Source organism: Branchiostoma floridae, chromosome 13 (genome assembly GCF_000003815.2).
Source record: "Branchiostoma floridae strain S238N-H82 chromosome 13, Bfl_VNyyK, whole genome shotgun sequence".
Classification (NCBI taxonomy): domain Eukaryota; kingdom Metazoa; phylum Chordata; class Leptocardii; order Amphioxiformes; family Branchiostomatidae; genus Branchiostoma; species Branchiostoma floridae.
In genome coordinates, this window is record NC_049991.1 from 16378158 (window position 1) to 16404660 (window position 26503).

Here is a 26503-nt window from a genome sequence, read left to right on the forward strand (position 1 = left end):
GGACATCCTGTGTAATTGTATGAGAGGTATCCCCGTACCTGGAATGGTTCAGTCTGTATGACATCACGTGACCTTATGATAGGTTGTGGAACTTTTCAGCTCTGCACAACTTTCGTAATTTTCTCTCGCCCTCCCATCCCAGGGTTTCTTTGTATACAACTAACAACAGCAAACTTTTAAGAACTTGCAACCGCCACCACACAGGCTCCTGTTTCTTCCTTTCTGAGTAACGAACTAGACAATTATCCTGGCATTAACATAACATAACAACTACTGTTCCAGAGAACCAGAAATTAGCTGTAAAACTGGGCTAACACACCTTGCTGGGCAGCCCTAGCTGCCTGATCCAGTACAGCTGAACCGATAAATAATAAATAAAGTGCTCCTACCTCTGACTTTACCACCCTTTTCTGCATCTTCCTTATCGCTACTGCCGTACTGGTCTTGTGCTCTCAGGATTCAGCTAAAAGGAAAAGATAAGAATACATTCAGTCTTACTTCCTATATCCTTGTCATTAAACTACTTTAAATCTGGTCTTACCATGAGAGAAGATCTTTGTCATGTGTAGTGAATACAATCGTCCAGCATGTGTATAGTTATGTGAATGCAATACCAAAGTACATGTACTATACAGTTAGCAACAAAATAAAGAACAAGATTATAATGTCATTACAAGAAGGCAACCTTCCACAGCATAGACATGCAATGGCATATTTTTTAATGTATTTCAAACTTGATATACTAACCATGCCTGCCTTGAACATACTACATGTAAATACGACATGACATTGTTCAGTAAAGAGAAAGCCATAGCCACAGTACTAGTCTAATCCATCCAGTTTTCTACCAGGCTCAGACCTTGAGCCATGCAATGAATAGTAGAATACATGAATATAGTAGTATGCATCATTTGATTACACTGCTGCTGAGTTCCCTGACACAGGGATAGGTAGCAAATCTAGTGTCTACCAGACTCCCGCCTGGCCGAATAGTAATAGGGTACTTTGGCCAAGTTGGGAATAAAAGCCTAGTAGTGTAGTAGGAGCGAATTAGCCGTCCGGGAGGGGGAGACTATGAATCTAAGCGTGGCCAACTTCCCGATTTTTTTGCCTAATTCTACGATCCCGGCACCCCCGGAAGAACTTCCGACAGAAGGACTGGTGAAGGCTACAGCAAATCGGCTTGTCTTCAAAACACGCTTCCAAGCGATTTTATCCAGTGGGTTCGCATGACCCAGCAACACAACAATATAAAGTGCCTAACGGCGCAGTAACGGCACCTGTACATGTAGCTGGTATATCTTCATGTTCAATATCAACAACTCTCTTGCACCCACCAGTAACTGCAGCTGATCTATTTTTAGTTCAGCAGCCTGTAGGGTCAACATGCGATAACCTGAACACAGTCATGTAGCAGACAGAAGAATACTGGCTCTTCCTAGCGTGTAACATTAGTACTTTCCCCGCTAGTAAATCAACCCCTTTTAGTTCTTCCTCACCAGTAAATCCATGTGTTCTGTTCTAGGAGTGTGATAGGAAAGTCCCTGGGTAGGTCATGCCTGTTCCTGATGCTTGTTGTTCCCCCCCAGTTTTTGCAAGTGACCCAGATGTAACCCGATCCACAGGCAGATAACAAGAAACAGTCCTGGCTATCAATCATTTCACATTTCACACATGCAGCCTAAAAAAACTCTAGCCCAGTAACCCCTGGCAAAATATGCAGCATAGAAACAACATTGAAATTGGCATCCCCAAGAAAGGCATCTTCTTCATTTTACACAACGTAAAAATTGATAAAAACGAAAAATGAAAGTGAACTTGTAAGAATCAGAATGGCGAGAAACATTGTTTACATGGCAATAATATATAACATTTTTCTGTCAGCAACAAAGCAAAAGCTAGTATAGTTGGTGGCTGGACATTATTTCAAAGCTTAGTGAACTTGATCTATGCGACTGCAACAAGTATGATATTTTATCACTTATAACCATGCCAGCTATAATCTTATCGCCACATAACCATGTGATATGGGAAGACCAGCTGTGTGAAAAGGCAAGGAGGTTGAAACCTCCTTGGATAAGGCAAAGAAATGTATGTTGTTTTTTATCATTCCAGTTCAGTGACTTGGCTTAAAGCATTTTCATACTCATATTATAACCTGCATCATATTTCATATACCAACTGCGGAAGGTCATTAAACACTACATGTAAATTGTAATTGAAATCACCGAAGGTCAGCAATAGTTACATAATGTAGTTATTTCTGGTCGCCTGGTGTAATATCTCATTCAAAATTCATGTCCACAATTACATGCTAAACCTGTTGAGTTGTTGCAATTTACAAGGCCACTGAGAAGTAATTGACCTTTGACATGTGGATTGGGCCTTGTGCATTTAAGTCTGTTTACTTACGTACTAACGTAAATCTATATGCAAAAAAAAGTAATAGTTGAGAGGATTGCATCATTAATAGTAAGTCCAGGGCAAAGTGCACTATTTTCTTCAGACAATGCTGAAGAAATACATGTATATTTGTACAACAATGTACACCTTGCTCATGAGTGCACATAGTGCATCAAGGCCAGATATACTAATAATGTCCTTGAGTACATGTGACAACATGATGATATTCATATACATGAATAACCCAGATACAGATGAAGATCTAAATTCGAATGTAATAAACAGGAGCAAATACTGCATGAGGTATAAGTTATAACAAATTGATGTCCAGGATGTATTCTGCATTGGTAATTTATTAACTAAAGGTCAATGAAAGACATTAGAGATAACTGTTAAAGTACATCAACTGCAAACTGTAAAGTTCAGTTGAAATGTCAGGCAACTCAGAGGGGCTGTTCTCTTTATGGCAGAAGCAAACGTGTCTGATTTACAGTATCTGTAACATTGGACCTTGCGATAGGTTTCAAAATGTAATTAATGTTGTCCAATAGTAAAAAAAAACAGTATTTTATCCAATTGGGTAGCATCAGTGGCAATAATATTAACGTTTTAGATCATAAAAACTTTGTTGTTGTTGTTAAAAACTTGTTAAATGACAACATACAAAGCTTCAAATTCACTAGCTACAGAAACACTGTCAAACCTGCATACCTGCATACCTGCATACCATCTTCAGTCGAGGGAGGAGTGGACTCAACAATAACATTAACGTATGTATTGCAAAATGGAGAGGAAAGTTAAAAACTTATCAAATAACAATTCTTAAATAATAACGTTAAGTGATCATCTTTATAGTTTTCTACCCAACTTAGCACAAGATGTAACAGTGGTGTTCAAGGACTGCTAAACCGAAGACGCGTTCAAGGACTGCTAAACCGAAGACGCCTAACGGCTTAAGCCTTTTGGCCGAACGGTTTGCACGTTCGATTTGTGATCCGGCTGCCCGGGTTCGGCGCGGGTTCGAATCCCGGGAGTCGGGGTGTTGTTTCTTTCTGTTCTTACTCGCCCCTCGTATTTCTACAATGGTTCCCACGCCGGCCCTGTGATTAACAGGCTAGTATGTGCCACACAGGGATGTCGATCTCGGAGATTCGAGGACGAATCTTGAAAAGAAAAGGGGGAGTAGTGTAACAGTGGTGTTCAAGGACTGCTAAACCGAAGACGCCTAACGGCTTAAGCCTTTTGGCCGAACGGTTTGCACGTTCGATTGGTGATCCGGCTGCCCGGGTTTGGCGCGGGTTCAAATCCCGGGAGTCGGGGTGTTGTTTCTTTCTGTTCTTACTCGCCCCTCTGGTTGTTTCAAAGATAGCAACCACCACCTGTGGCATTAGTAAGTGAGTCACACGTACATGTCAGTCTGTAACCATAATTTGGCAGTCTGTTCACACGACTTGTCTAATTTTTCTGTAACTAAAACCAAGGATATAACGTTAAGTTATCGTCCTTGCAAAAACTTACAGTTCTCTGTCGTTCTTTTGCCCCAATTTTCAACGCACATGGCACACTGCATAACAAAACTCCCATGGGACGGCCGATCAAAATTCAGAGTGACTCAGAAGACGAAGTTGCTGCAATGTCTCCAGTTTTAAGTACATGTAGAGACTCTAGACTACGTGAATGTTACGTCAGTAACATCAATATAATGGACCTTCATCTATTTTGGCCTGGGGGCAACCTACTTTGACCGATGAAACCAGCCAAGCGAAAGATGTCCTCGCCTGTCACACCTATGAAAGGTGTGATGATTTATGAAAAACGAATTATTCCGATCACCAACAAAACGTTTAGAAATAGTAACATGACTGGAATAAGCATACAGCAGGCGTCATGTTCCTACAGATTGCATGAGAGGCAAATTTTGTTGTGAAATAGAAGTGAACCCGCATGCTTCTGACAGCTCGGGGTGGCAACATGCGACACTCCGACATGCTCCACTGAGCAGCAAAATTGCTGATTTGGACTGGGTTTTGCGTAAAACAAATATGCAGGATCGTTCTGACGTTGTCCCCTCCCTGTACCAACATACGTAAAACAAACATGAACGGTCGTAACCTTCCACACCCAAGAGTATTTTAGACATAATATCGCCCCCCCCCCCCCCCCCCCCTTCTAACCCACTATTGCTGTGTAAACAAGCGCCAGTCCTTTGTTTGTTCGGTGATGTTTCACAACTCCGTATCAAAACGACCACAGTGATGGCGAATCTGCCCGATCGGCGGCAAAATACACTTACCCGACGTTAGAAAATCTTGTCGACAGCGCTGATATCCCACTCTGAAGGTTTGCCGCCAAAAATACATCTCTAAAACCCCAGGAAATCACAGCTTCTTCAGGGGCTGGCGTTCGGGTTTGGCGCTGGATATCCTGCGGCCCCCGTGACCTGTTGGAAGCCTTGACTCAACTTCTCACCTTTAGGAACAGAAATCTTTCGACTTTTAAATCGAAACTGTGTCGTCTTTTCAGACTCTATGTATGTACAAAAAAATACAGATCGGCGACCTAATGATACATCGGTACTCTTATTCTTGTGACAAAACGACTTTTTTGTACGTTTTGTGTGAGACGGCCCCCACAGAAGTTGCGCAAGGCGGTGGCCCAGTCATTGACCTTTAGAGAGGAACTGACGTAGTCGGAAAAGAATTCCCTCTCCCAGTCCGACGAATTTTAGACATGCTGTGAAGTGTGACGCCCAAAAGTGTAACAAAACATGTGCGAAGTGTGAAAAGTCGTTATTCGTTTCTCCAAAAGCTCCTTGGTTTCTCAAAGCTATTCAGACGTGGAAAAAAAGTTGTTCGCGATTCTACTCTAACGTTTAGTTGGCCGGAGTTTGAGGGAGAAAGAGCACATTCTCTCTTGTTGCTCATAAATGATAATTACTACGGTAACCAGGAAGCGACAAGATTATTAACTTCCGTTGAACACAGACAAATGATATATATACAGACCGATCAAGCCTGTAAAATTCAGTTAAATTCAGGCAATTTAGCCGGTTTAAATACGGTTCGTATTAAATACGGTTTGTATTATTGTATAATATTAAATGTCCTCAAAGAAACTACAATCTGAGACAAAATTGCCCCAAAGAATTAGCAATCAGAGACATCAGATTTCACGGTCAGTGCAAGTTCACGCCCTCTGGCAGCACGACCAGAAACTGCTGTAGAAATGTCTATTATGTACAAACAAGGACAAACAGACACACAGACAGAAGCTCCTGCAAATCTTACTGACTACTCACAGCATTGATCAGCATCGCTTCAACTCAACCGTAGTCAGGGTGGCCGTGGAAAAGTTACGTGCGGCGAGGAACAGCCTGAGCCAGAGCCTGAGTTGAGCACATCTGGTGTTGATTAATAAAGTCAACAACAAGCAGATACAAGTCACGTGATGACAAGTCAACAACAACAGTCCAGAACACAAACCTGCGTGAAGGGCTATTAAAGGTGTTTGAAACCCAAGCTATTTGCTTATTTTCGCACCAGGGCAGTAAAACCAACCTAGAAAATCGGAGCGTAACCACTGCTTGGAGAGTCCGTGTAGCTAACATAACACATAATTCAGCCCTGCCATTTAGACTGCCATCACTGAATGCCCCACACTGCATTCAATTATCAATAAAATAACGTAATGGTCTAAGTATGGCCTTGTCCCACAATATAGGGCATATTATTGGATATCGCGCACAACATAAAAACAATTCGTGCCCGTAGACTATAGTCACATAATGATTGTATATTAATAATGCCTATGTCACAAACCAGGGCCTGGGCAACCGGGCGGCTTTATCAGGAACGACATATACAGTCAAACCTGCCCGAGCGACCACCTCTTCTCAACGACCACCTGGCCAACGCGACCGCGACCGGCCCAAATTAGGACCCATAACGACCGCATCATTTTCAAAATTGAGGTTTTCATCGATTTTTTATGATAACTAGCGCGATTTTATGTCGAAATCGGCCATTTTGCGTCGTATTTTGACTGCCATTACGAAGTTATGTTTAGAATAATATTTTTGAATTTACAGAATAATTTTGAATTTACAATTTACAGTGTGCGTGTTGTATTTGACATTAAATACCTCGCTTCTTTGTGTGTGTGCAGTGTGCTCGCTATTTGCCATTAAACACAACGGAAACCATTTATACTTTACATCGGGCATGTTTTGAGTCGATACTCTTCTCAACGACCACCTGTCCAAATCGACCGATTTTCCCGGTCCCCCGGGTGGTCGTCTTGGGCAGGTTTGACTGTATATATAAAAGACAACAAAATGCACAACGTAAAAATAAGCGTCATTGGTATAATTCCTGTTTATTTCTAGGTACACATTGTTATTTTCATTTCTTTTAACATCTCGGCCGTGCCTCGGTTTCGGGTCATCATTTCCAAAGTGAAACCGAGGCACGGCCGAGAGCATATCAAAGCAAACCAATTATCTAAAGTGCAATTCTACAGTGACTACGATCATTTGCCATGCATGATTTTGGCTGGATCACTGCATCACTATTCAACTCAATGAGCTCCATGCATCATTTTCCAATTTGAAGCATAACGTTATACATGGCATGCGTGAGTACGCAAAGCAAGGGAATAATGTCCGTATTTGTGCAAAGAAATCCATATTGCTGTGTCTAGTACTATTTTGGCACGCCAGCTTTGAAATAACATGATTGTGTTGGGCGGCTTTTCCCCCTCTTCTCGGAACTCGAATATTTTTCCACGTACAGTACTCACATTTATGAATAACAATGAGCGTTCTCTTTAGTCCCAGTCGGGGCGCTTGAAGCCGTTCGCTAAAACACTATTTCAATCGCGCACAAGGCACCACTGTCATTTAATCATCATTCTAATTTCTATACATTTCTAAAGACATTTCCGTATGTTCTCGCTCGACACCAAGTCAATCTTCGACTTGAAAAAGCTAACGATGCACAGGTGTTTTATTTGATGTCTTAGTATACCTCACAACCGATGTCGGCTGGGAATAAATACAATCTACATGTAGTATTACATTTTCCATCCAACACCGGTATTAACAAGAGTTTGGAGTCCTCATACCTCCGTGACATATGTAAAGCCTTTCTAAATTTTATACAAATGTCTTCTAAGTTATTTGGTGACATAATTCATGCATAGTGAGGCTTACATGCTCACGTCTAAACTTTATCCACAGTTTACATGTCACAAGTATGAAATTACTATAAATATAAAGGAAGTATTTTGTGCAAAATTATTTACTTTTTCCTTTTGCATTATTATTTTCTAGTAATATTGCACCTTACCTAAATTATATATCTCACATGTAGTGAAGCTTTGTTACAGAAACCACTGGAATTATTGGGAATGTATTAATTATGCATATTGATCATGGTTTGCATAATCAGCATCTAATCATATCAATCATCATGTAAGCTAGATACCTTAATTAAACATGAAACCATGAAATTGTTCTTGATTTGACCTATATGTACATTCCATGACAACACCCTGCTGATCGCAGTACATTGTAGATCATGGTACTGGCAGGGCTATAAAGAACACATAAGTAATGCAATTTGAGTCCATATTTGCATAATTTGTGTACATCTCCACCTCAACATTAAGTATATCACCAAGACCCATATTTCTATTACTCAGTTATCCTACTTAAAATACGTCCACAAAAACGCTGCTGAAGTTCCAGAGCAAACTGCTAGGGGGCCCAAAGCACCACCAATCTTCCTTACATCACAAGCTATGTGTCACACCAACCAAGGTACTAAGTACCAGACACTGCTACAGTGCAGGTTGGCCACCAGGAGGTCCAAAATCGAGGAGGACCAATTAATAATAATTAGGTCATCAAACCAACTTACCAAATTTTATCTCAGTCAACCAAAATGTTCTATTCTGCCGGACACCCACGCACTGCAGAGTAAAACTATTCCTCCATGGAGGTAAGAATATGCTAGGTACATGCTCCTCCTGTGTATTGAGAAGGAATAATGATGGTGATGATGTTTACAGTTACTCACGGAGTAGAGTAATGAAGAATTCTTCGCGGCCAGGTAGGAGTCCTCTTGTTCCAGATGCCTTCTGAGTGAAAGAAAGAACGCGCTGATTCACTGCTTGTTTTTCTGAGTGGAATATATGAAGCTCTCGATTTGTATTGAATATACTGGGATACAAGCAGTAGATCTAGCCCCCTGCCGAGCCACTAATGTATAGTTTGTGACATCGGATTCCTTGTTGCCACACAGAATGATATCCCGTCGACATACCCTTTTCTTTCCGAAATCAGAATCTATCTTTGGTTTCGTTTTTTTTTAACACTTCGGTTGCCATGCATTATAAAGGGCATTATAACAAGGTATCACGCCGGAGAACTTAATTAGTTTACACCACTGGAGCACAACCCCAGGCGCTGTGAACACTACATCATCAAACCGGCATCAAACAGGGCCAATTCATTCAACTATCAGCAGGGACGTCACAGCTGCAAACCCTATAGCTATTGAAAAACGATTACAATGTGAAAATGTTCGGCCGCCTTCTCGTAAATAAGGGCCAATACTATATGATAAGTAAAAGGTATTTTTTCCATCAGTTTGCGGCCCCATTTCCTTTAATTGAGATCATAAGGGAGGAGCGTATGATACTCGCGTTGAGACAAAATACAATAAGACAAGATACAGATACATCATAAAAATCCTAATACATATATGAACATACATCATCACACACTCATGGAAAAGAACACGTAACAGTCATTTTTATAGGATAGACGTGTATTAAAAAATATTATTGTGTTATGCGGTTTGTTGTTGATGCCTGTAGAAAACAAACTTCATTTATTGCTTCAATATCACCGTATGAAGTCAAGGTACAAAACAGCAACACTGCACATTGACATTCGACGCATTCTTCGGGAATCCAAGTATGGCTATGACCGGTAAACGGTGATATATAGACAGTAACGGAACTCAGGTAGGTGTCAAAGGTCAAAAGACTTTCCCGTATGTCTTACCAACCTGCTTCCCTAACGACAGCCCGACCAATCAATTCGGCTACTTCCCACAAACTAACCAATCAGAGACAGGTAATTTGAGGAGCATCGGGGTAGTTGGCATTCCTAGAGACGAAAACGGCGGCGGCAGTGTGGAAAAGTCTGGTTTTGTTGTGAGGTTTTCTTCAATTTTGATAGGCTAATCCGAACGAGTCACCTGAAAGAAACACCATGGACTCACTACTGCAACCGAAGGAAGGGGAATACACGGCTACAGTGTATCGAATGGTGAGTTGTGGGTATTTTGAAAGTCTGAAACTTTCAAAGGTCTGACTATCGTATATGATTCGTATCTGTCTCAACATGACAAACTTTCCAAAATATTATGTTTTATATTAACTTAAATGTACAGTTTTCGTAAAGTATTTGATACAGTGAACATTGCACATTTATAACAAGGGGTTCAGTTTGATACATTTGAGTGTGTAAGAACGATGATGATTGTGGCGCAAGACGTTTTTTTGTTGTTATCTTTTGTTTCTGGTAGTGCTGTGTATGTCTCATGTACAAAATTCGAGCCCTTGAAATTCATGTGGAAGTTCCAAACTATACCTGAGAAGGAATCAAATAGCTGGCCTCAATGAGGTGTGCGAACTTGCGATGTTGGCATCAGCATACTTACTAGTACTATTAATAATACAAAAATGATGTACTAGCTACATCATGTACTGCATATACATATTGCCTGCCTACTTTGTATTACACTAAGTTATAGTGTTTACGGTTACTAGTGTATTAAGCCAAAGATCAACGTCAAATCATGCTAGATTTGTTTAGGATAACGCTCAAGACCACTAGCTCGACATAACAAATTGCTTTATGTTACCACAGATCAAAGAGGGCAAGTTCATCGATGTCGTCCATCTGCTGAATTTGGAGCTGCAGAGTCATCCCAAGGTAAGAATTGTCATGGTTTCTTTATGTACTGAAATGATGTAACATTATGTAGTACTGTAAATGCAGAAACTTTTGCGGTGGTTTAATGTTCGCGGTTTTCACGGTGGCCGCTTTACCACTAACTTAAAACCACCGCAAAAATTTTTCAATAGCAGTAAGAGACTACAGTGCATGGTGCTACTGCAATCCACCTAAGTAAAACCACCACGAAAAGTCCTTTTCCCGCTAGCGCGAAATTAGATCCCCGCAAACTTAAATGCATTTACAGTAACCAAGGAGGTTAAATATTACATGACATAATTTATGTTTTCAGCATTTACCGTTAGTACAGTACATTGTTTTGTATTATGATTTATGTCTTACCTGTGACGCGAAAACGTTCGATACGGGTGTTCCGGACCGGCTGATAACTTTCCGTGTTGTATTCTATATTTATGAAACAACCCACAATACTGTTGGTATAACCGTCAGATATGATTTTATTTTTTTGCATCTGATGTGTGACATAGAGATTAGAGGCTTTACACTGTCATATTAATTATGATATGAATCTCTGGGCTACCATGTTGTTTGTTTATTTGTTCTACCTCCTTGTAACACACCAGGTTTGAAGTGAAGAGTACAAGCCTCATATCTGAATGAATTCTGGCTTAAAGTTGAACCCTGGACCTTTGGGATTTGAATCAAGCACGTTACGCTATATGCGGGTGGGAATGATGTCAGATGAAAAGCCACCTATCTATTGTAACACTGTGCGTTGTTAATCACATCCACTCCATTCTCCCCAGTCCCGTCCTGCCCTGTCCCTCCTGGGGTACTGCTACTACCAGCTGCAGGACTTTGTGAATGCAGCAGAGTGTTACGAACAACTTTCCCAGCTGCATCCTGAAGTGGACGACTATAAGCTGTACCATGCCCAGTCCCTGTACAAGGCCTGTATGTACCAGGAGGCCACCAAGGCTACCTTCACTCTGGAGAGTCAAGCTTACCAGGCTAAGGTACGGACATAGTCATCATCATCATCATCGTGTCAGTCAGACATTTTCCAGTGCAGAACCTCGCACACAATCTTCATAATATACCTTGAATGGGCTCTGCTAAACTGAACCGACGACATTTGCATGAAAATAAGTGAGCTGAGCTGTAAAACCCAATGTCAGAAACTAGACATTTATGGTGACACTGTATCATTGGTATGTACGGTTTTGATACTAAGAGATACTGAGAGCAGGGATTTTCATGTCATGACCACTTAATTCCTGTTTTTTTTAGATCCTGAAGCTTCAAGCAGCCATCAAGTATGGAGAGGAGGACCTGTCTGGGGCAAAGGTTAGCAACTTGTCTTTAATTTTCATCTGTGAGTAAGCTTCAGTGCTCAGCTTAGCAGCTGGGCTGTCAGTTATTACCTTACAAGATGTTATTGTAAAGCAGTTAGGTGAGTGTTAAAAAACTACTACCCAGAAGGGCTGAATGGTAATGGTTTGGAGCAGCGGCGATTTGGCGCGTACAAGTGTCCTTAATATGACAATCGCCCCAGATTCGGCCATACACTGTAGGACTGTAAGGCATGTTTCACTCACACAGAGAAGGACCCTTGCTCTTTTTGCAAGTGTGGTCGGTTCTTTGGATCAGATTTTAGATTACTTCAAAATGATAGATCTACAAAATGCACAAAAAGCATGAACCACATCGAGGCATGGAGCATTTAAATCAGGAAGATGTACATGTTGATAACTTGTTATGGTATACTTACCTTAAATCTTTGATCCTCCTACTGTGTAGTGTAGTGTCAGTAGTACTTGGGGAATATTCTGCCCCTTTGTTGTTATCACTGAAGAAAATGTTTGGAATTCTTTCCACAGAGCCTTGTGGAACAAGGTCCATCTGAAGACCCTGACACAGATATCAACCTTGGCTGTCTCCTCTACAAGGTGAGCTTACACATACATACACATGTGCATAGAAGTGTCCTGTTGAGGGACTATAAACTGGAAATTCCACCCAACATTGGAACCAAGAAGGAACATTGGCATGGACACAAAACTGTCAAAATTAACAAAGTTGTCTGTTTGTAGCCAGTGCTGCTTGTTTGGTCTCCTATTAAAGGTTAATTGACTAAAACCTGATAACTGCATAAAATCCACTGAAAAATCAGTCATGCAATTAACAGGATTCTACTGTAGTATTGATTGATACACTGGACAAAATTGACTGCCCAAAATACAGAAGTACAGTAAACCTTCCTTGACCTTTTAGATATTCTGACATGAATCCCTGTCCCTATTTATGTTATAGGAGGGGCGTTATGAGGAGGCGTGTCATAAGTTCACCACTGCCATGCAGATCCTCGGTTACAAAGCTGGTGAGTTTCTTTCTCATATTGCCTTTATTTTCAAATAATGCTCTATCAGTATCAATCCTGAAGAGGGTGACAGTGATCATTGAAATTTTGATCTGTGTGTACTTTTGTGTTGAAAGAAGGTTTAGCATTCAATGATTAATACCAACACAGATGAGCTTCCATGATATTGCTGATATTGTAGAGGTGCCTTTATTTTGCTGTCTTGCCTTTGTTTTCAACTATTGCTAATAAAGTAGAAGTGTTAATATTAAAGAAAAATATCACAATGAATGCATTTGTCCAAATGTCTGCACTAAAACCTCAACCAGAATCTTTCTTAAGTTTGCACAGATAAAAACAAATCTCAGTTTCAGTATTCTTCTGAGCTCTCATGTTTGTCTCTTCTCTCAGATCTATCCTACAACATAGCCCTGTGCTACTACAGCATGAGACAGTATGCACCAGCCCTGAAACACATAGCAGACATCATAGAAAGGGGAATTCGAGACCATCCAGGTAGGATATATACATTTTATAGTTACCATTTACGATAACGTACTTGAACACATCACAGAGTTGCAGTGAAGCCAAACATACTTACGAGTCATCAGTAAAATTGACGTTTCTGTTGAAGTGACATATTACGTTCTATACTCAACAGTAAACATGCAATGCATATACATGAAGGACATTTTAAAAGCCTGTAACTGTATATATGAATAGGAATCATGGTAAACGTATGTACAGGTGTAGTTTGTATGCTCTAATGAGCATATCTTTGTATCTTTAATAGGAGATGTGAAATACTAGTACCACAGGAAAACCAAAACCAAATTCTGTGAAAAGGATAAATGTTGGTTCCAGACGGAAGAGAACTTCTTGTATAAAACAGCTTATATTACCTTAGATACCTGCGGTGTAAAATAGACTCAGATGACATGTACTGTATTCACCCCACAGAGTTGAGTGTCGGCATGACAACTGAGGGGATTGATGTGAGGAGTGTTGGGAACACACTCATTCTGCATGAGACGGCTCTTATAGAGGCCTTCAACCTCAAGGCAGCCATAGAACACCAGCTCAAGAACTGTAAGTACTCAACTATCTACTCTACTTCTGACTACCTTGTTTTTGTCTTCTACAAAACATTTACAGTTTTCAAACACAATTCAATCTTTTCTACGATATTAAATTTGGAGATTACTTCCAGACATTTTGAGTGACATCCATCACTTTTCAGTGTCACTAGAGTGAACTGCCAGGAGTAAATATTGACGTGTGAGATGTATTTGGAAAAAAACGTTATAGTTCAGTTGAACATGATTAGACCACTGACTCATTCTGCCAGTGATGATCAATCACACAAACATATTTTACAGTTCTCTTCAAGAGGTAAGTATGTTCATTGATTTTCCCTTTCTGTAGTATTATGGATTGTATGAAGTTAGTTTTGCTTTGCAGCATACTGGATCACACACAACAGATACATTGCACTGAATGGTTAAAAAATGACACCTAGTACAGGTCTGCATTACATGTACAGGAAAATCTACCACTTATGGAATGTCCTTCCCATACATCTACTTTATACTTAAGGCATTGCTACATTATTGTCCCCAGTATCAGCCCCAGCAGGAGAGGCAGCCATCAGGATCCATGGTATACTACACCTGCACAGCTGTGTCACATGTTATAGTACACAGTAACAGTAACAGGGGATAGGGTGAAGGAATGTGGTAGCTAGAAGAGTGGTGGCCTGAAATCTATCCTACTCTAGTTTCTGTTTGGTCCAACTGTCACTTCCACACGGAAAAGGAGCAGACTGAGCTAGGATAGCATCAAGAGAAGTGGCACTTCATGGGCAAAGATTAAGCTTAATGCACAAATGCATGTGCTGTACTTAAATTGAATATTGACAAAACAGCTTTGGACTATTGGAGAATTTGCACTGCAAATTTGTTACCACGGCTTACGTAAATTCACATTTCCTTCATTCACAATATGCCAAATGGGATACCAACATAGGGTGCACATGAAAACCACCATCAGTATTGTCAGAATTTAGGAAATGATATATGTACCACTCAAGACAATGCATGGTTGAAAACATGTACACTGTTGGAGCAAAACTTCCCGATGCACTTCTGCCACTAGCTTCTTTGTTGTCACATTTCTTAGCATGGCAATCTAAGGGCTGCAGCGGCACACTCTTCTTTCCAGGGTCGGGATAAGGAACACGTTCTTTTACAGTACTTCACACTAGACAGTATTCATCCCTGTTTTAGCTGTTGGGTTTATCTAGTCTGCTACTTGTTTGTTTGTTTGTTTGTTTATTTCAATCTCCATTAGACTGTACAAATTGCATGTAACTTCTATTATTCCTGGAGTCCATACAAAATTGCAGAAAATCAAAAAAGTCAAATAACATTACATATAAACATAAGTTTGAATCAAGTATAACATGAAGAACATAATCTGAGATTTGAATCAAATCAGTGAACTTAAAGATAATGAGGAGGGGTCAGAGGTCATCCCAAAGGGACTAAAAGAAACCCAGCAGCTACAATAGGAATGAATACACAACTCTACCACAAGTATTGGTACAATAACACCCTTCACCAAATGTCACGAATTCACGTTTTATCTGTTCTGACAGTGGCTACAGTGGGTCTGACATTGATGCCTGTGGTGCGATAGATGTCAGTTAGCTGAGGAATGAGTCCACCACTCTACTACTGTAAATGCAGAAATTTTCACGGTGGTTTTATGTTTGCAGTTTTCGCATAGCCAATTCACCACCAACTTAAAACCACCACGAACATTTTTCCATGGCAGTAAGAGACTGCAGTGCATGGTGGTACCGCGAACTTAAAACCACTGCAAACATTTTTCCAAGGTAGTAAGAGACTGCAGTGCATGGTGCTACCGCGAACTTAAAACCACTGCGAACAGTCTTTTTCCCACTACCACGAAACTTAAGGCATTTACAGTACATGTATAAACTGATAGTGGTTAACGTCACCCTGTATTTTGTACCGTCACACAGACGAGGCAGCCAAGGAGGCCCTGACGGACATGCCACCCCGAGCAGAGGAGGAGCTTGACCCGGTGACCCTACATAACCAGGCCCTGATGAACATGGACAACAACCCCACGCAGGGCTTCGAGAAGCTGCAGTTCCTCCTGCAGCAGAACCCCTTCCCTCCGGAGACGTTTGGCAACCTGCTCCTGCTGTATATCAAGTATGAGGTGAGAGGACGTCTTTCCTTCTCTTTTATAATTTTCTTCTTTGGGCTTGGTTCTCTCATTGTAAGCCCAGGTTCTTGCCCTGATAAACAACACTCTTGATGTCGGACATTTCTTCTTTTAGCCCTGTAACAGTTGTCCTGTTTGTGTCTGAAGGCAGCCTGGAGATTATGTACCATCCCCTGTAGTGTCATGACTTGTACCGCCAGCGCTTGTTTCTCCCATTGTAAGCGTAGGTTCTTGCTCTGAAAAAATAGAAGATAACACTCTAGATGTCCGACATTTTCTTCTTTCTCATTCTACAAGTTGTCAAGATGTATACTGATTTCTGTGTCCTCCACAGTACTATGATCTTGCAGCAGATGTCCTTGCAGAGAATGCTCACCTCACATACAAGTATCTCAGTCCCGTAAGTACTCAGTATGATTAATACTAATATTTTGTGTACCAACTTGTCTTTTGAATCTTGTATTGGTTTTCTTTAACCAAAGCATGTTATTCAACATTACATACTGTAAATGCAGAATTGTTCGCGGTAGATTTATGTTCGCGGTTTTCGCGGTGGCCACTCCACTGCGAACTTAAAACCACCGCGAACATTTATCCATTATATTATGTGGCTACAGTCTACTGTGAACTTATAACCACAGAGAAAACTCCATTTTCCTGCTACCGTGAAAGTAAATCCATTTACAGTAAACTGTAATTCTGTATATACATGTATGTGTTATGTTTGACACATCAAGAATGTATGCCAGATAGGTTAAATTCAGTAAGACTTGAATGGATGGGTGTTTTCTTCTCTTTCAGACATTGTATGACTTTATGGATGCAGTGATCACGTGTCAGACTGCACCAGAAGAGGCCTACAGAAAGCTGGATGAGATGGCGTCCAAGCAGACTGACCAGCTCAGAAAACTCACCAAGCAGGTAGGGCACAGCATCACCAGGAACATACTCATTTAGTCATCCTAGTGTTCCTGTATCAGGTCAAGAAAAAGAATGAGAAAATGTGAAAGTCAAAACTCATATATGCGGGTATGTAGTTCCGTTTTTCTACATTCAAGCTACATTGAAGCAAAATAGGTAGATGAATGCTTGGAATATCCATATGGTGGATTAGTAATGATTTCTTATTCTCCGGAAACCTGCAGGTACAAGAAGCCAGGCAGAACCATGATGATGAGTCTGTCAAGAAAACTGTTAACGAGTATGATGAGGCATTAGAAAGGTGAGTGTTTCAGTCTCAGTATACAAATTTCCAGGACACAAAGGCATGAAACCTTACCATGAAAGTTCATTTGTGTTGGTAAACAGCATCATAAAGGACTAGACTTTTCAAACCAACACTAGACTTAATTGGGACTTCTAAAGAAAAATATGACTGAACTCATCAACCTTCTGGGATTTTGACCTTGTCTACAGATACAGTGTTCAGGAGACTTTATGTGGATACACTGACAAACCTCTGTGTTAGCAGAGCTCAGACGTACATGTAGGAGGTCAGAGAATCTCATTTTTAGTACACGTGTCACCAATATATGTCTTTTTTACAAGGAGCAAATGTCCTTAGGCCACACAAAAATTAATCAGTTGGTTCTCGGATTTTAAGAAATATTTTTCAAAAAACCCTTTACTGGAAAAACACAATGATAATCAAGACTGAGGACCAGGTATGTGCCTTGGTACACTCAGTTTTATGGGTTGAATACAACGAATGTCATATTCAAGTTTTCCTCCCTACCCTCTAGCTTTATGATATCGTCTTGCTATATTTTCACTTAAAAAATACGAGAACCAAGAAATTCAATTGGTATGGCCTTAGAACCATATTGTATATTCTAAAGTGGCAATGCTTAAACCTTTGCTTGAATCAATCTCCAAGCCAAAGTCAAATATGTAACAGTGTTTTTATCCTAATGATGATTTACCCCAGGTACATCCCCATCCTGATGGCACAAGCGAAGATCTACTGGGACCTGGAGAACTACTCGCAGGTGGAGAAGATCTTCCGCAAGTCCGTGGAGTTCTGCAACGAGCACGAGATGTGGCGACTCAACGTGGCGCACGTCCTCTTCATGCAGGAGAGCAAGTTCAAGGAGGCCACAGGGTTCTACGAACCAATCGTCAAGAAGCACTACGATAATGTAAGAAGCACAGGCCTGGCTGTACCTTGATTCTTGAAATTTTCACAGTGATTTTATGTTTACAGTTTTAACAATGACGTCTTCTCCGCAAACATAAAACCACTGGTATTTTCATTTTCATATTCCTTTTGTGAATTATAAACAGTCCATTTATTCAAATATCTGTGGACTTTGACAAATGAAGGCCAGACATCCAGGCAATAAGATACACAATGAATATTTTCTCAAGCAATTGCAAGTAGACTTGATTCCTAACTTTGAAAAGTTAGTACCAATTGCTTGACTGAATTTTGTATTGTGCTACCTGACATGATTTGTGCTGATTTGTGTAATGCATTTGTCAACAATGCATTTTATATTACAAGATTTTCAAAGAAAAACATAAAATACAATTGCATTGTTGTTGACAAATTTAGATAGACTTTTTACATCATCATTTTGTAAAAGACTAAATCTACCGTGACCACGCTCAGCTCACAAGCAGTTCCCTTCTCTCCATCAGATTCTCAATGTCAGTGCTATAGTGCTGGCCAACCTCTGTGTCCTACATTGAGAAAATCCCATGACCACGCTCGGCTAACAAGCAGTTTTCTTCTCTCCATCAGATTCTCAATGTCAGTGCGATAGTGCTGGCCAACCTCTGTGTGTCCTACATCATGACCAGTCAGAATGAGGAGGCAGAGGAACTGATGCGGAAGATTGAGAAGGAGGAGGAGCAGGTGGCTTATGATGACCCAGATAAAAAGATCTACCACCTCTGCATTGTCAACCTGGTTATTGGGTAAGTATGTGACTTGAAGACAGGGGGAAAATTTTAGACTATGCATGATGACATTTTTTTATAAACTAGTGGACATACCAACTAATAAGTAATACTAGCTTAATAGGAAAGTACAAAAAAAGTCATGCCTTCAAGTACCAGAGTTATCAACCTAGCATTGATGCTTGAAAAAATTGTGTTTTTCTTGATTGCATCCTCATAAGATAGCTTTAAACAATGTTTGCAATGAGACGTGCAAAGGTTAGTTGTGACAGGTTGTTCAGTGTGTTGTACAGAAGGGCTGTTGTACTGCCTATACAGATAAAGACATGTTCAAAGAACAACTCTTGAACAGCAGTGGATTAGTCTGATTTTTTACAAGCTGTAAATGGTGGTACATGTCATCCAAGCTGCTGCATAATGATCAAATCAAATCATGCTATTGATTAACAGTTTCTTGTTTTCTTTGATTACAGGACACTATATTGTGCCAAAGGAAACTATGAGTTTGGCATCTCCAGAGTTATCAAAAGCTTGGAACCCTACAATAAGAAGGTAGGTTGCTAAGGTCTCCTGGGTTTGATCTACCACTATAATTTGGTCACTGTACCATCTTCAAAATCTTATAATTTTGAGGCCTCATTAAGACCTACCCACATACCAAATATCAAGATAGTCAGCCTGGGCGTTCTAGAGTTGTGGTGTTGACGGACAGATAGATAGACACACACAGAACATAACCCTCTGGGTAAAGGTAACTGGTTTCTTTTCCCTTCAGCTTGGTACGGACACCTGGTTCTACGCTAAGCGCTGCTTCATGTCCCTGCTGGAGAACATGGCCAAACACATGATCATGCTGAGGGACAGCATCGTGCAGGAGTCCATCCAGTTTCTGGAGCACTGCGAAGGTTGGTCATAGATCTACCTTGATGTAAAAAGTCATCAATCTTTAGAATGGTTTATTCAAACACATACATATTTAGCTATTCTAAAACAACATTGCAGCCTGTTATACCTTGCTGTAAAACTAGCCAACTGAAGTTAATTTTAGTCTTAAAATAGCAACCTTAACATATACAACATAACATACTTGTCAACAATCTTTTGCAAGGTTTTAATTGTAAGTAATTCATGATGATTTTTTTTTCTTTGTAAAATGTCTGGTGGCTTGCTGACAAGAGTCATGCTGCAAATTGCAGTACAATGAACCAAAATTTCACACAGAAAAATTGGTTGAACATTGCAATACACTTTCTTAGACTTGATTGATAACTGAGCATCAGCTGCTGCTTCTTGCTACATATTCTTGTGTGTGAAGAGATTTCTCCAACAATAGTAATAACAATGGCGCATGTACACCTGTTCTCCAGCCTATGGCAAGGATGTGGCAGCTGTTGTAGAACAGCCATTAGAAGAGGAGCCCATGCACGAAGGACGGAACACTGTCACGTTCGAGGCACGGCTTCTCAAGGCGCTGTTTCTCGAGCTTCTGGCATGAGATTTTCCCAAGTGTTATGTCGTCCACAATATAATAATTCACATACTTCTTACACCATCTTACAAAATATATAGAACAGCTGTATTGCATACACCTGAGCAGATGTAAAACTGACACATATCAGTCAACTGACGTTAAAAGAATACTTCGACTTGACATTCCTTATTATTTCAGAAAAAGTAGCTTTGCTTGCTTTATTATTACTGTAAAAATAGAATGTTTTTAAATCATAAGTTGTGTTGGCCTGGATGTAAATATGAATTGAGTGAGCCAACTCTTATTAGATGTAAATCTATTGCATTAAAAAATTTGAATAGAAGCAAGGAACAATACAAATGTATTCATCATACTTAAAAAGGTACAAGATGTCTGTACACCCATTTATCAAAGCACTTCTCCGTCATGTGGTGTATCCCATAATGACCCAGGTTCTTGCACTATAACTGTATCTACATTTAGCTATATTTGGATATGTTGGATCAAATAAAGGCAGTTTGATCTCATAGATTCTGAACACTTGTGCCCGTTTGATTTTTTACCCTGTAAGGAGAACATAGTCATACTATTTCTTATATTTTAGATGGTTTGGTGCTTTGAAGACAAAAAAGCTTAAACTAATAGTAAGATGTATTTAGCTTGTTCCGTCTATTACAGCATTTATCTTTTTGGAGCTTTCATTCCTCTCCTTCCACCACCTTTTACCTCCCCATCCAAAGCAAACTGTGTAGAGTGAGGAAAATTGTGTGTAATGTCTTTCTTAAGGACACAATATCTAGCTGAATGTATTCTCAGTCTCATGTACTCTCAGACATCCACTAGCCTAACCACTCAGCCATTGGACACCACATAATACATTGTCACTATGATTTACACAGCTTTACATCATCATAACTAGTATGACTATTTACAGTTCCTATATTGTCATTGTCTCTTCAAAAACAATGTCACCATCATGCCATAGTAGGTTGGCGCTTCCCGGGCCAGGAACTTGTGTGCAAAGCTAACACCCCGTTCAACCTGGGAGTATAGCATGGCATGAAGCACCCAGAAGCCACCTATACCGCACGACAAGGCCTTGGGATGGAGCTCGTTGGCATGCCTCAGCCACTGCTCTGCAATAACTGGGTCCCACGTCTCCCCTGCATGATTAACAGCCAGTTGTAGGTGTAAAAGTTGTTATCAAACAATTTTTTAACAACGATATTTGCCCCCCCTCCTCCATATATATATATAATTATTATATAGTAAGTGGAGGAGGGCTTTGTATAAGCCACACAGGCTTCTTCCCTCCTTCACTTTTGATTACTTTTCTTTGATGTTATTGCTTTTTATATTGCTTTTTATGTGAAAGATAAAGTTAGGTCCATCATCACCTGATGCTGTAACTCCCTCTGCAGCACTTGTCAGTAGGTCTGTAGGTGCAGACTTGGCCCACCCTTCAGCGCACCTGCCAAACATGCTGGCAGCATCAGGCTCCACAGCCATGTTCCACCTGGGGTTGGGCTGGTACAGGGGGTTGTCACAGCTGTGAGGGTGGGTGTGGGCCAGGTCTCCGCTGATGGCCACCACCACACGGGTATCAGACAGGCTGTCGATGAACCCCGACAGAGCTCTCCCCACCAACACCCGCTGTTTCACTGCCTCCTCACCTCTTAATAGGGACTGGCTGATTAAGACAGAATAAAATAGACAAATGTACAGTGTTGGTACCGGTGGTTGTCACAGCTGTGGGATAGGTCTCCGCTGATGGCCACAACCACACGGTTGTCAGTCATGCTGTCGATAAACCCTGACAGAGCCCTGCCCACTGACACCCGCTGTTTGACTGCCTCCTCACCTCTCAACAGGGACTGGCTGAACAGGTCATAATAAAACATATACAGTATTGCCCCTTGTGCTCAGAAAGTGTGGCAAACATTAACAACTGTAATGGGAATTTAAACTTGTAAAACAAAAATGTAGGATCATCAATGCAAATATACCTAAAAGATTAATATTTTTTAGATTCTGTACCACATAGTAATACCAAGGAAAGTTCATAAGTTGTTGGATAGATTATCATTTGAACCAGCCACTGGCCAACAGGACTGCTCTGTTAGAGCAGGAATTGGAGATGACAGACTTTTTGGAAATGTTGGTGATAGTGTCTATTGTTCACTGTCAATGTATTGTATAGTCACCACTCACCATAGTGTCAAGGAAGTACAAAATGTATTATTTTCTGTATCTTGAATTCTTCTTAAATCTGTAACCCCTTTGAGAAATTTTTTATGCAATAAGAATTAGAAATAATACAGATCATTAAGTCTGCCAAATGCTGAAAGAGTTCTTTGGTTGAAGTAATTCATTTTATTTCTTACCTCATAATCAAGTATTTGGCTGGGTTCCTCAGGTTCTTCTGAATGAACCACAGTGGCACTACCTCTCCCCACCGCAAGGGGGCGTCATAGTTGGTGAAACAGCAGATTCCCTGTGCATCTATTCCGCTGTCCCCCAGGTGGGTGAGAAGTTGATTGGCCAATGCCTTGTCCATTGGAAGTTGCAGCTGAGGAGATAAAAGTTTTTATAATTGCTGGGTATTTTCTGTACACTGGTGAAAAATGCAGAAAAAAAGAACAATTGCTGTTGGTTCCTTTTGGGTCATTCACATTTGCTATGAGAGCAAGCAGGTTTTATGAAAATATAAACCTCCTTGGTGAGAGCAAATTAATGACATTCTTGAGAAAATAATGAATGTGCTGTTTTCCGAAGGAAAAGATTGTAGTCGTAGATTCTCGTCAACGGTCAGTTCTGCCATAACCTCGCTGAAATTCATAACCCTGTTGATACAACAGAAATAACATAGCAGGCCCTTGAGGAACATATGGCAAATGTTTTCATTAGTGCAGCTTTTGCCAGATAAGAGACAGTACCTATAAATGTTAAGATAAGTATTGCTGAAAAATCTTTCAGTGAATTCGACTCGTCTTAAGGCTTTACCTTGATGTCGTCCCAGCAGTCGTTCCATTCCGCTGTGCCCTTGGCGGTCGGGTTGACAAACACACCCACAGACTTGGACAGGCTGATGCCGTGTGGGGTGTGCAGGATAACCAGGTCTGGGGACATACGCCTAACCTCCTCACCTGCAGTGATGCAAGCTGAGGGTGGCAAGAAAGTTGGATTAAGTGATGATAATTGAGGAACAGTGGGGTATAAATCTCAAACTTGTGTCGTTGTTGTCTATGACTTTAATATCGCAGACCTTGAATCACTGGCTTCAAATAAACATGTATACGACAGTTTAGTAATAGATAGAAGATGGGCGTGGCTTGATTATGTGAAATAGGGGTTGCCCCACCCACAAGGGGGTTCCTTTAACACCCGAGGCGAAGCCGAGGCAAAGTTGTCTCGCTCGTTGAAGACAGAGGATGGGTCGAATAGTTAAAGCGACAACAATGTATGTCGGCGGTTGGAATTAAATTTCCCGCGAACGGCCAACAGCCCTATGGCTCTGAGAAAATACACTTCCGGGTGACAATTTTCGATTCTAGGACATCTAGCTATAACGTTAACGTAACATATAATATTAGATGTGCACAAAAAGGGGCCTCATCGAGTAGGCTACATCGGTATCTATATGTGTCAGCTGTACCGTTAATGCATTCATTTAGAAAGTTCTATTCAGTTCTGACAAACCTTTGTACAGATTGGAGCACGACGTTTTCATGCCATCGTCCAGGGCGCCGTTTCGCTGTCGACAAGCTTCGTTCGAGGAATTCGAGTCGCCGTCGAAAATCATCGTGCCGTGCGGCAAGACCACGCTCCCCACCAACACCATGGTGGTAGCGTATGGGGAGGTTTTAGCTCGTGAACAGTTGGCGAGAAAGAGATACAAAGTTCCTGTTTCAGTCGTTCAGTCGGGAAAGGTTTAATGCTTTCTGACCTCTGGGGTGAAAGGTCGAAATGGGTCGCCTGCTTATCCTGAATCTAAATGTAAAAGTATGTCCGCTTGTAGAGTACTGCAGTCATGCCTTCCAATGAAGCTTGAAATGGGTATGTTGTGTATGTCATATCGACGTACATACGCAGATACGTGGGTTCCGCTCGTTTTTTTTTTTTTTCATGTGGCAGTAATTTACTAAAACGTGCCGCTGAAAAGACGGCTAACGTTATCTGTAATGAGTAGTGTCGACGACAGGTGGCGTTTCTGCGCCAGCATTTTTTGCTCCAGTTTGTTGGTGTTTTTCATCTCTTCCTGCCTGGTGACGTCAGTTTTCAACCCCCGTGAATATTTCATTCGAACTACCAGTAACGTGAGGGAAATCATCACATGATGAATTTTACCAAAACTAGACTTCGTACATAACATCAATTCTCATAATTACACTGGGTGTCATAGTATTAGTAACGTTAGCGCCACATAAAATAAAAATAAAAATTGTAATGGAAGCCATCTCAAGATTGTCTTGAACACCCAAATATCTTAAGTATACATTCATGAAGATTACTGATGCTGTATTGGTACATCTCTATAAATCAATCAACGTTCATGATTTTTTCCTCCATGTGGCGGTGTTATGGCATCCGGTGGAATTATGAGAGTTGAAGTTGATTCTTTTTAACCTCCATGAGTTAATTGGCTCCGCCAAATCCTTGCAATAAGACTTGAAAATTGCCCCTTCCGTCTCTTACACTCCCTGATGACGTCAGCAGTTGAACATAACATGTACAGTTAGATCATTTCGTGTCGGTATGATACACGATGCTGACATCACTAAGTTCTGACGTCATTGCGTTCTGACGTTACCAATACTTACAAGCCGAGGCCGTGCATCTGGTTCATCCAGTTGAACCAACGTCTCAGTAACTTCCTTTATAAAGAAGTGATCCACATATTTTCCCATGCAAAAATCTTTAAAAACATCCTGTTTTTGCAAGTACATGTGTATGTGAGTGCCTGGAACTGCCTGCTGGATTGTCATCTCAGATTTAATTATTTCCGATGAACCCGGCCACCATTTTCGCCCCCGCCCCTGCTGACATGTAGATTTATTTTCACCAGGACGTTTCCTTGTTTTCAACATCCTGGAATTTCTTGGCTGACCCATGCCATGGTGTTTATGAAGATCTTTCTCAAAGTCCTGTTTCCCTTTGTTTAAAGGGCACATAGTGTATCTTTGGTCGGCATCTAAATGGAAATTTTTAAAAACATGGCCTTGGCAATATCTCCACCTAATACTGATAAATGATTGAGTTATTCGACACGTCCTTCGATGACGGCGTCAACACTTAGTCTTAACTGTGACCTTCATATTCCTCCGAACAGCTGCAAGGTCAAGGCGCTGTAATGCCGAATCCGCTGGGAAATTTAAGGTCACGGCAATTAACACGTTGTGTGTCGACACTCGGAACACTCATGGTCTACAGTGGCTTCTGAGAATACATGTATGAAATTGCGTCATTTGTCCGTCGGAAAAGATCCTTGTTCAAGACTTTCCTGTCATAAAATCGTTGGTGTCAACACAGATTTAACTCTAAGTTATTAACTAGTGAAGTGAATCAACAAGAACTACTGAATATACATGATACAAATGTGTATATGACTACAGTAAGGGCACCATAAAGCTTGGAGGAGTGATCAGCCTCGTACATACCATTTTATAGATACTTGACCTGGAGAGGCAAACTACTGAAATCTTACTCAGCACAACTACCAAGTAATGTATCAACGCCTTGCCATTGAAGTGAACAATTCGATTGTAATAGACGTCGTAGATTTAACAGCATATCTGTACTGAGTGCACACTGGTGACAGAACAATGCCCAAACTCTCCCTTATGTCCGAGAGTGACACGTACTGAGAGGACCGGGTCTGTTTGACGAATGATCACCTTGTTTGCAGGTAAGTCAGTGGCTGATTGATGACGTTTGCTGAGCGCCTTGCCACATTCCGGACAGCGAAGGAGAAAGAAAGGCCAGGTCAGCTAGCCTCTTGTCTGCCGTAGGGGGGACATTCGGTCATTCGGTCTTCTGATCTGCATGATGTCGGTGTTCTTCCCTACAGTCGTGTTTCTTGTGTCTTATTTTGGTGATCCTTGTGGCATCTATTCTTGAAACGTCCCCG

The 26503-nt window shown here is 40.9% G+C and overlaps 3 protein-coding genes across 7 annotated transcripts in view; 1 reads left to right on the forward strand and 2 right to left on the reverse strand.

Moving 5' to 3' along the window:
• The window catches only part of LOC118428423, a 29545-nt gene extending 24702 nt beyond the window's left edge, over nucleotides 1-4843 (reverse strand). For 3 of the 5 annotated variants that reach the window (XM_035838477.1, XM_035838478.1, XM_035838474.1), the window contains exons 1-2: nucleotides 4697-4843; nucleotides 390-463 (exon numbers count right to left, since the gene is read on the reverse strand). In XM_035838477.1, the coding sequence (XP_035694370.1) occupies nucleotides 390-416 (27 nt within the window). In that variant the 5' untranslated portion in view covers nucleotides 417-463; nucleotides 4697-4843. Of the gene's footprint in view, nucleotides 1-389; nucleotides 464-1280; nucleotides 1305-1499; nucleotides 1519-4696 lie in introns of those variants that run through there. The other 2 variants (XM_035838475.1, XM_035838476.1) reach the window with 2 other exon arrangements.
• A 4710-nt stretch (nucleotides 4844-9553) lies between these two features.
• LOC118429548 (tetratricopeptide repeat protein 30A-like) lies at nucleotides 9554-20426 on the forward strand. Its single transcript, XM_035840070.1, has 17 exons — nucleotides 9554-9739; nucleotides 10343-10408; nucleotides 11197-11406; nucleotides 11681-11737; nucleotides 12271-12339; nucleotides 12704-12770; nucleotides 13161-13265; nucleotides 13710-13838; nucleotides 15796-15998; nucleotides 16339-16404; nucleotides 16806-16925; nucleotides 17150-17226; nucleotides 17932-18142; nucleotides 18748-18923; nucleotides 19379-19457; nucleotides 19681-19810; nucleotides 20273-20426. The coding sequence occupies exons 1-17, from the start codon at nucleotides 9683-9685 to the stop codon at nucleotides 20398-20400; spliced, it is 1950 nt and encodes a 649-aa protein (XP_035695963.1). The 5' UTR covers nucleotides 9554-9682; the 3' UTR covers nucleotides 20401-20426.
• Nucleotides 20427-21321: 895 nt separating this feature from the next.
• Nucleotides 21322-24283, reverse strand: LOC118428561. The gene is made up of 5 exons (XM_035838657.1): nucleotides 24076-24283; nucleotides 23380-23537; nucleotides 22761-22945; nucleotides 21774-22066; nucleotides 21322-21539 (listed from the first exon to the last, which is right to left on the reverse strand). The coding sequence occupies exons 1-5, from the start codon at nucleotides 24215-24217 to the stop codon at nucleotides 21322-21324; spliced, it is 996 nt and encodes a 331-aa protein (XP_035694550.1). The 5' UTR covers nucleotides 24218-24283.
• Between the last annotated feature and the right edge of the window lie 2220 nt (nucleotides 24284-26503).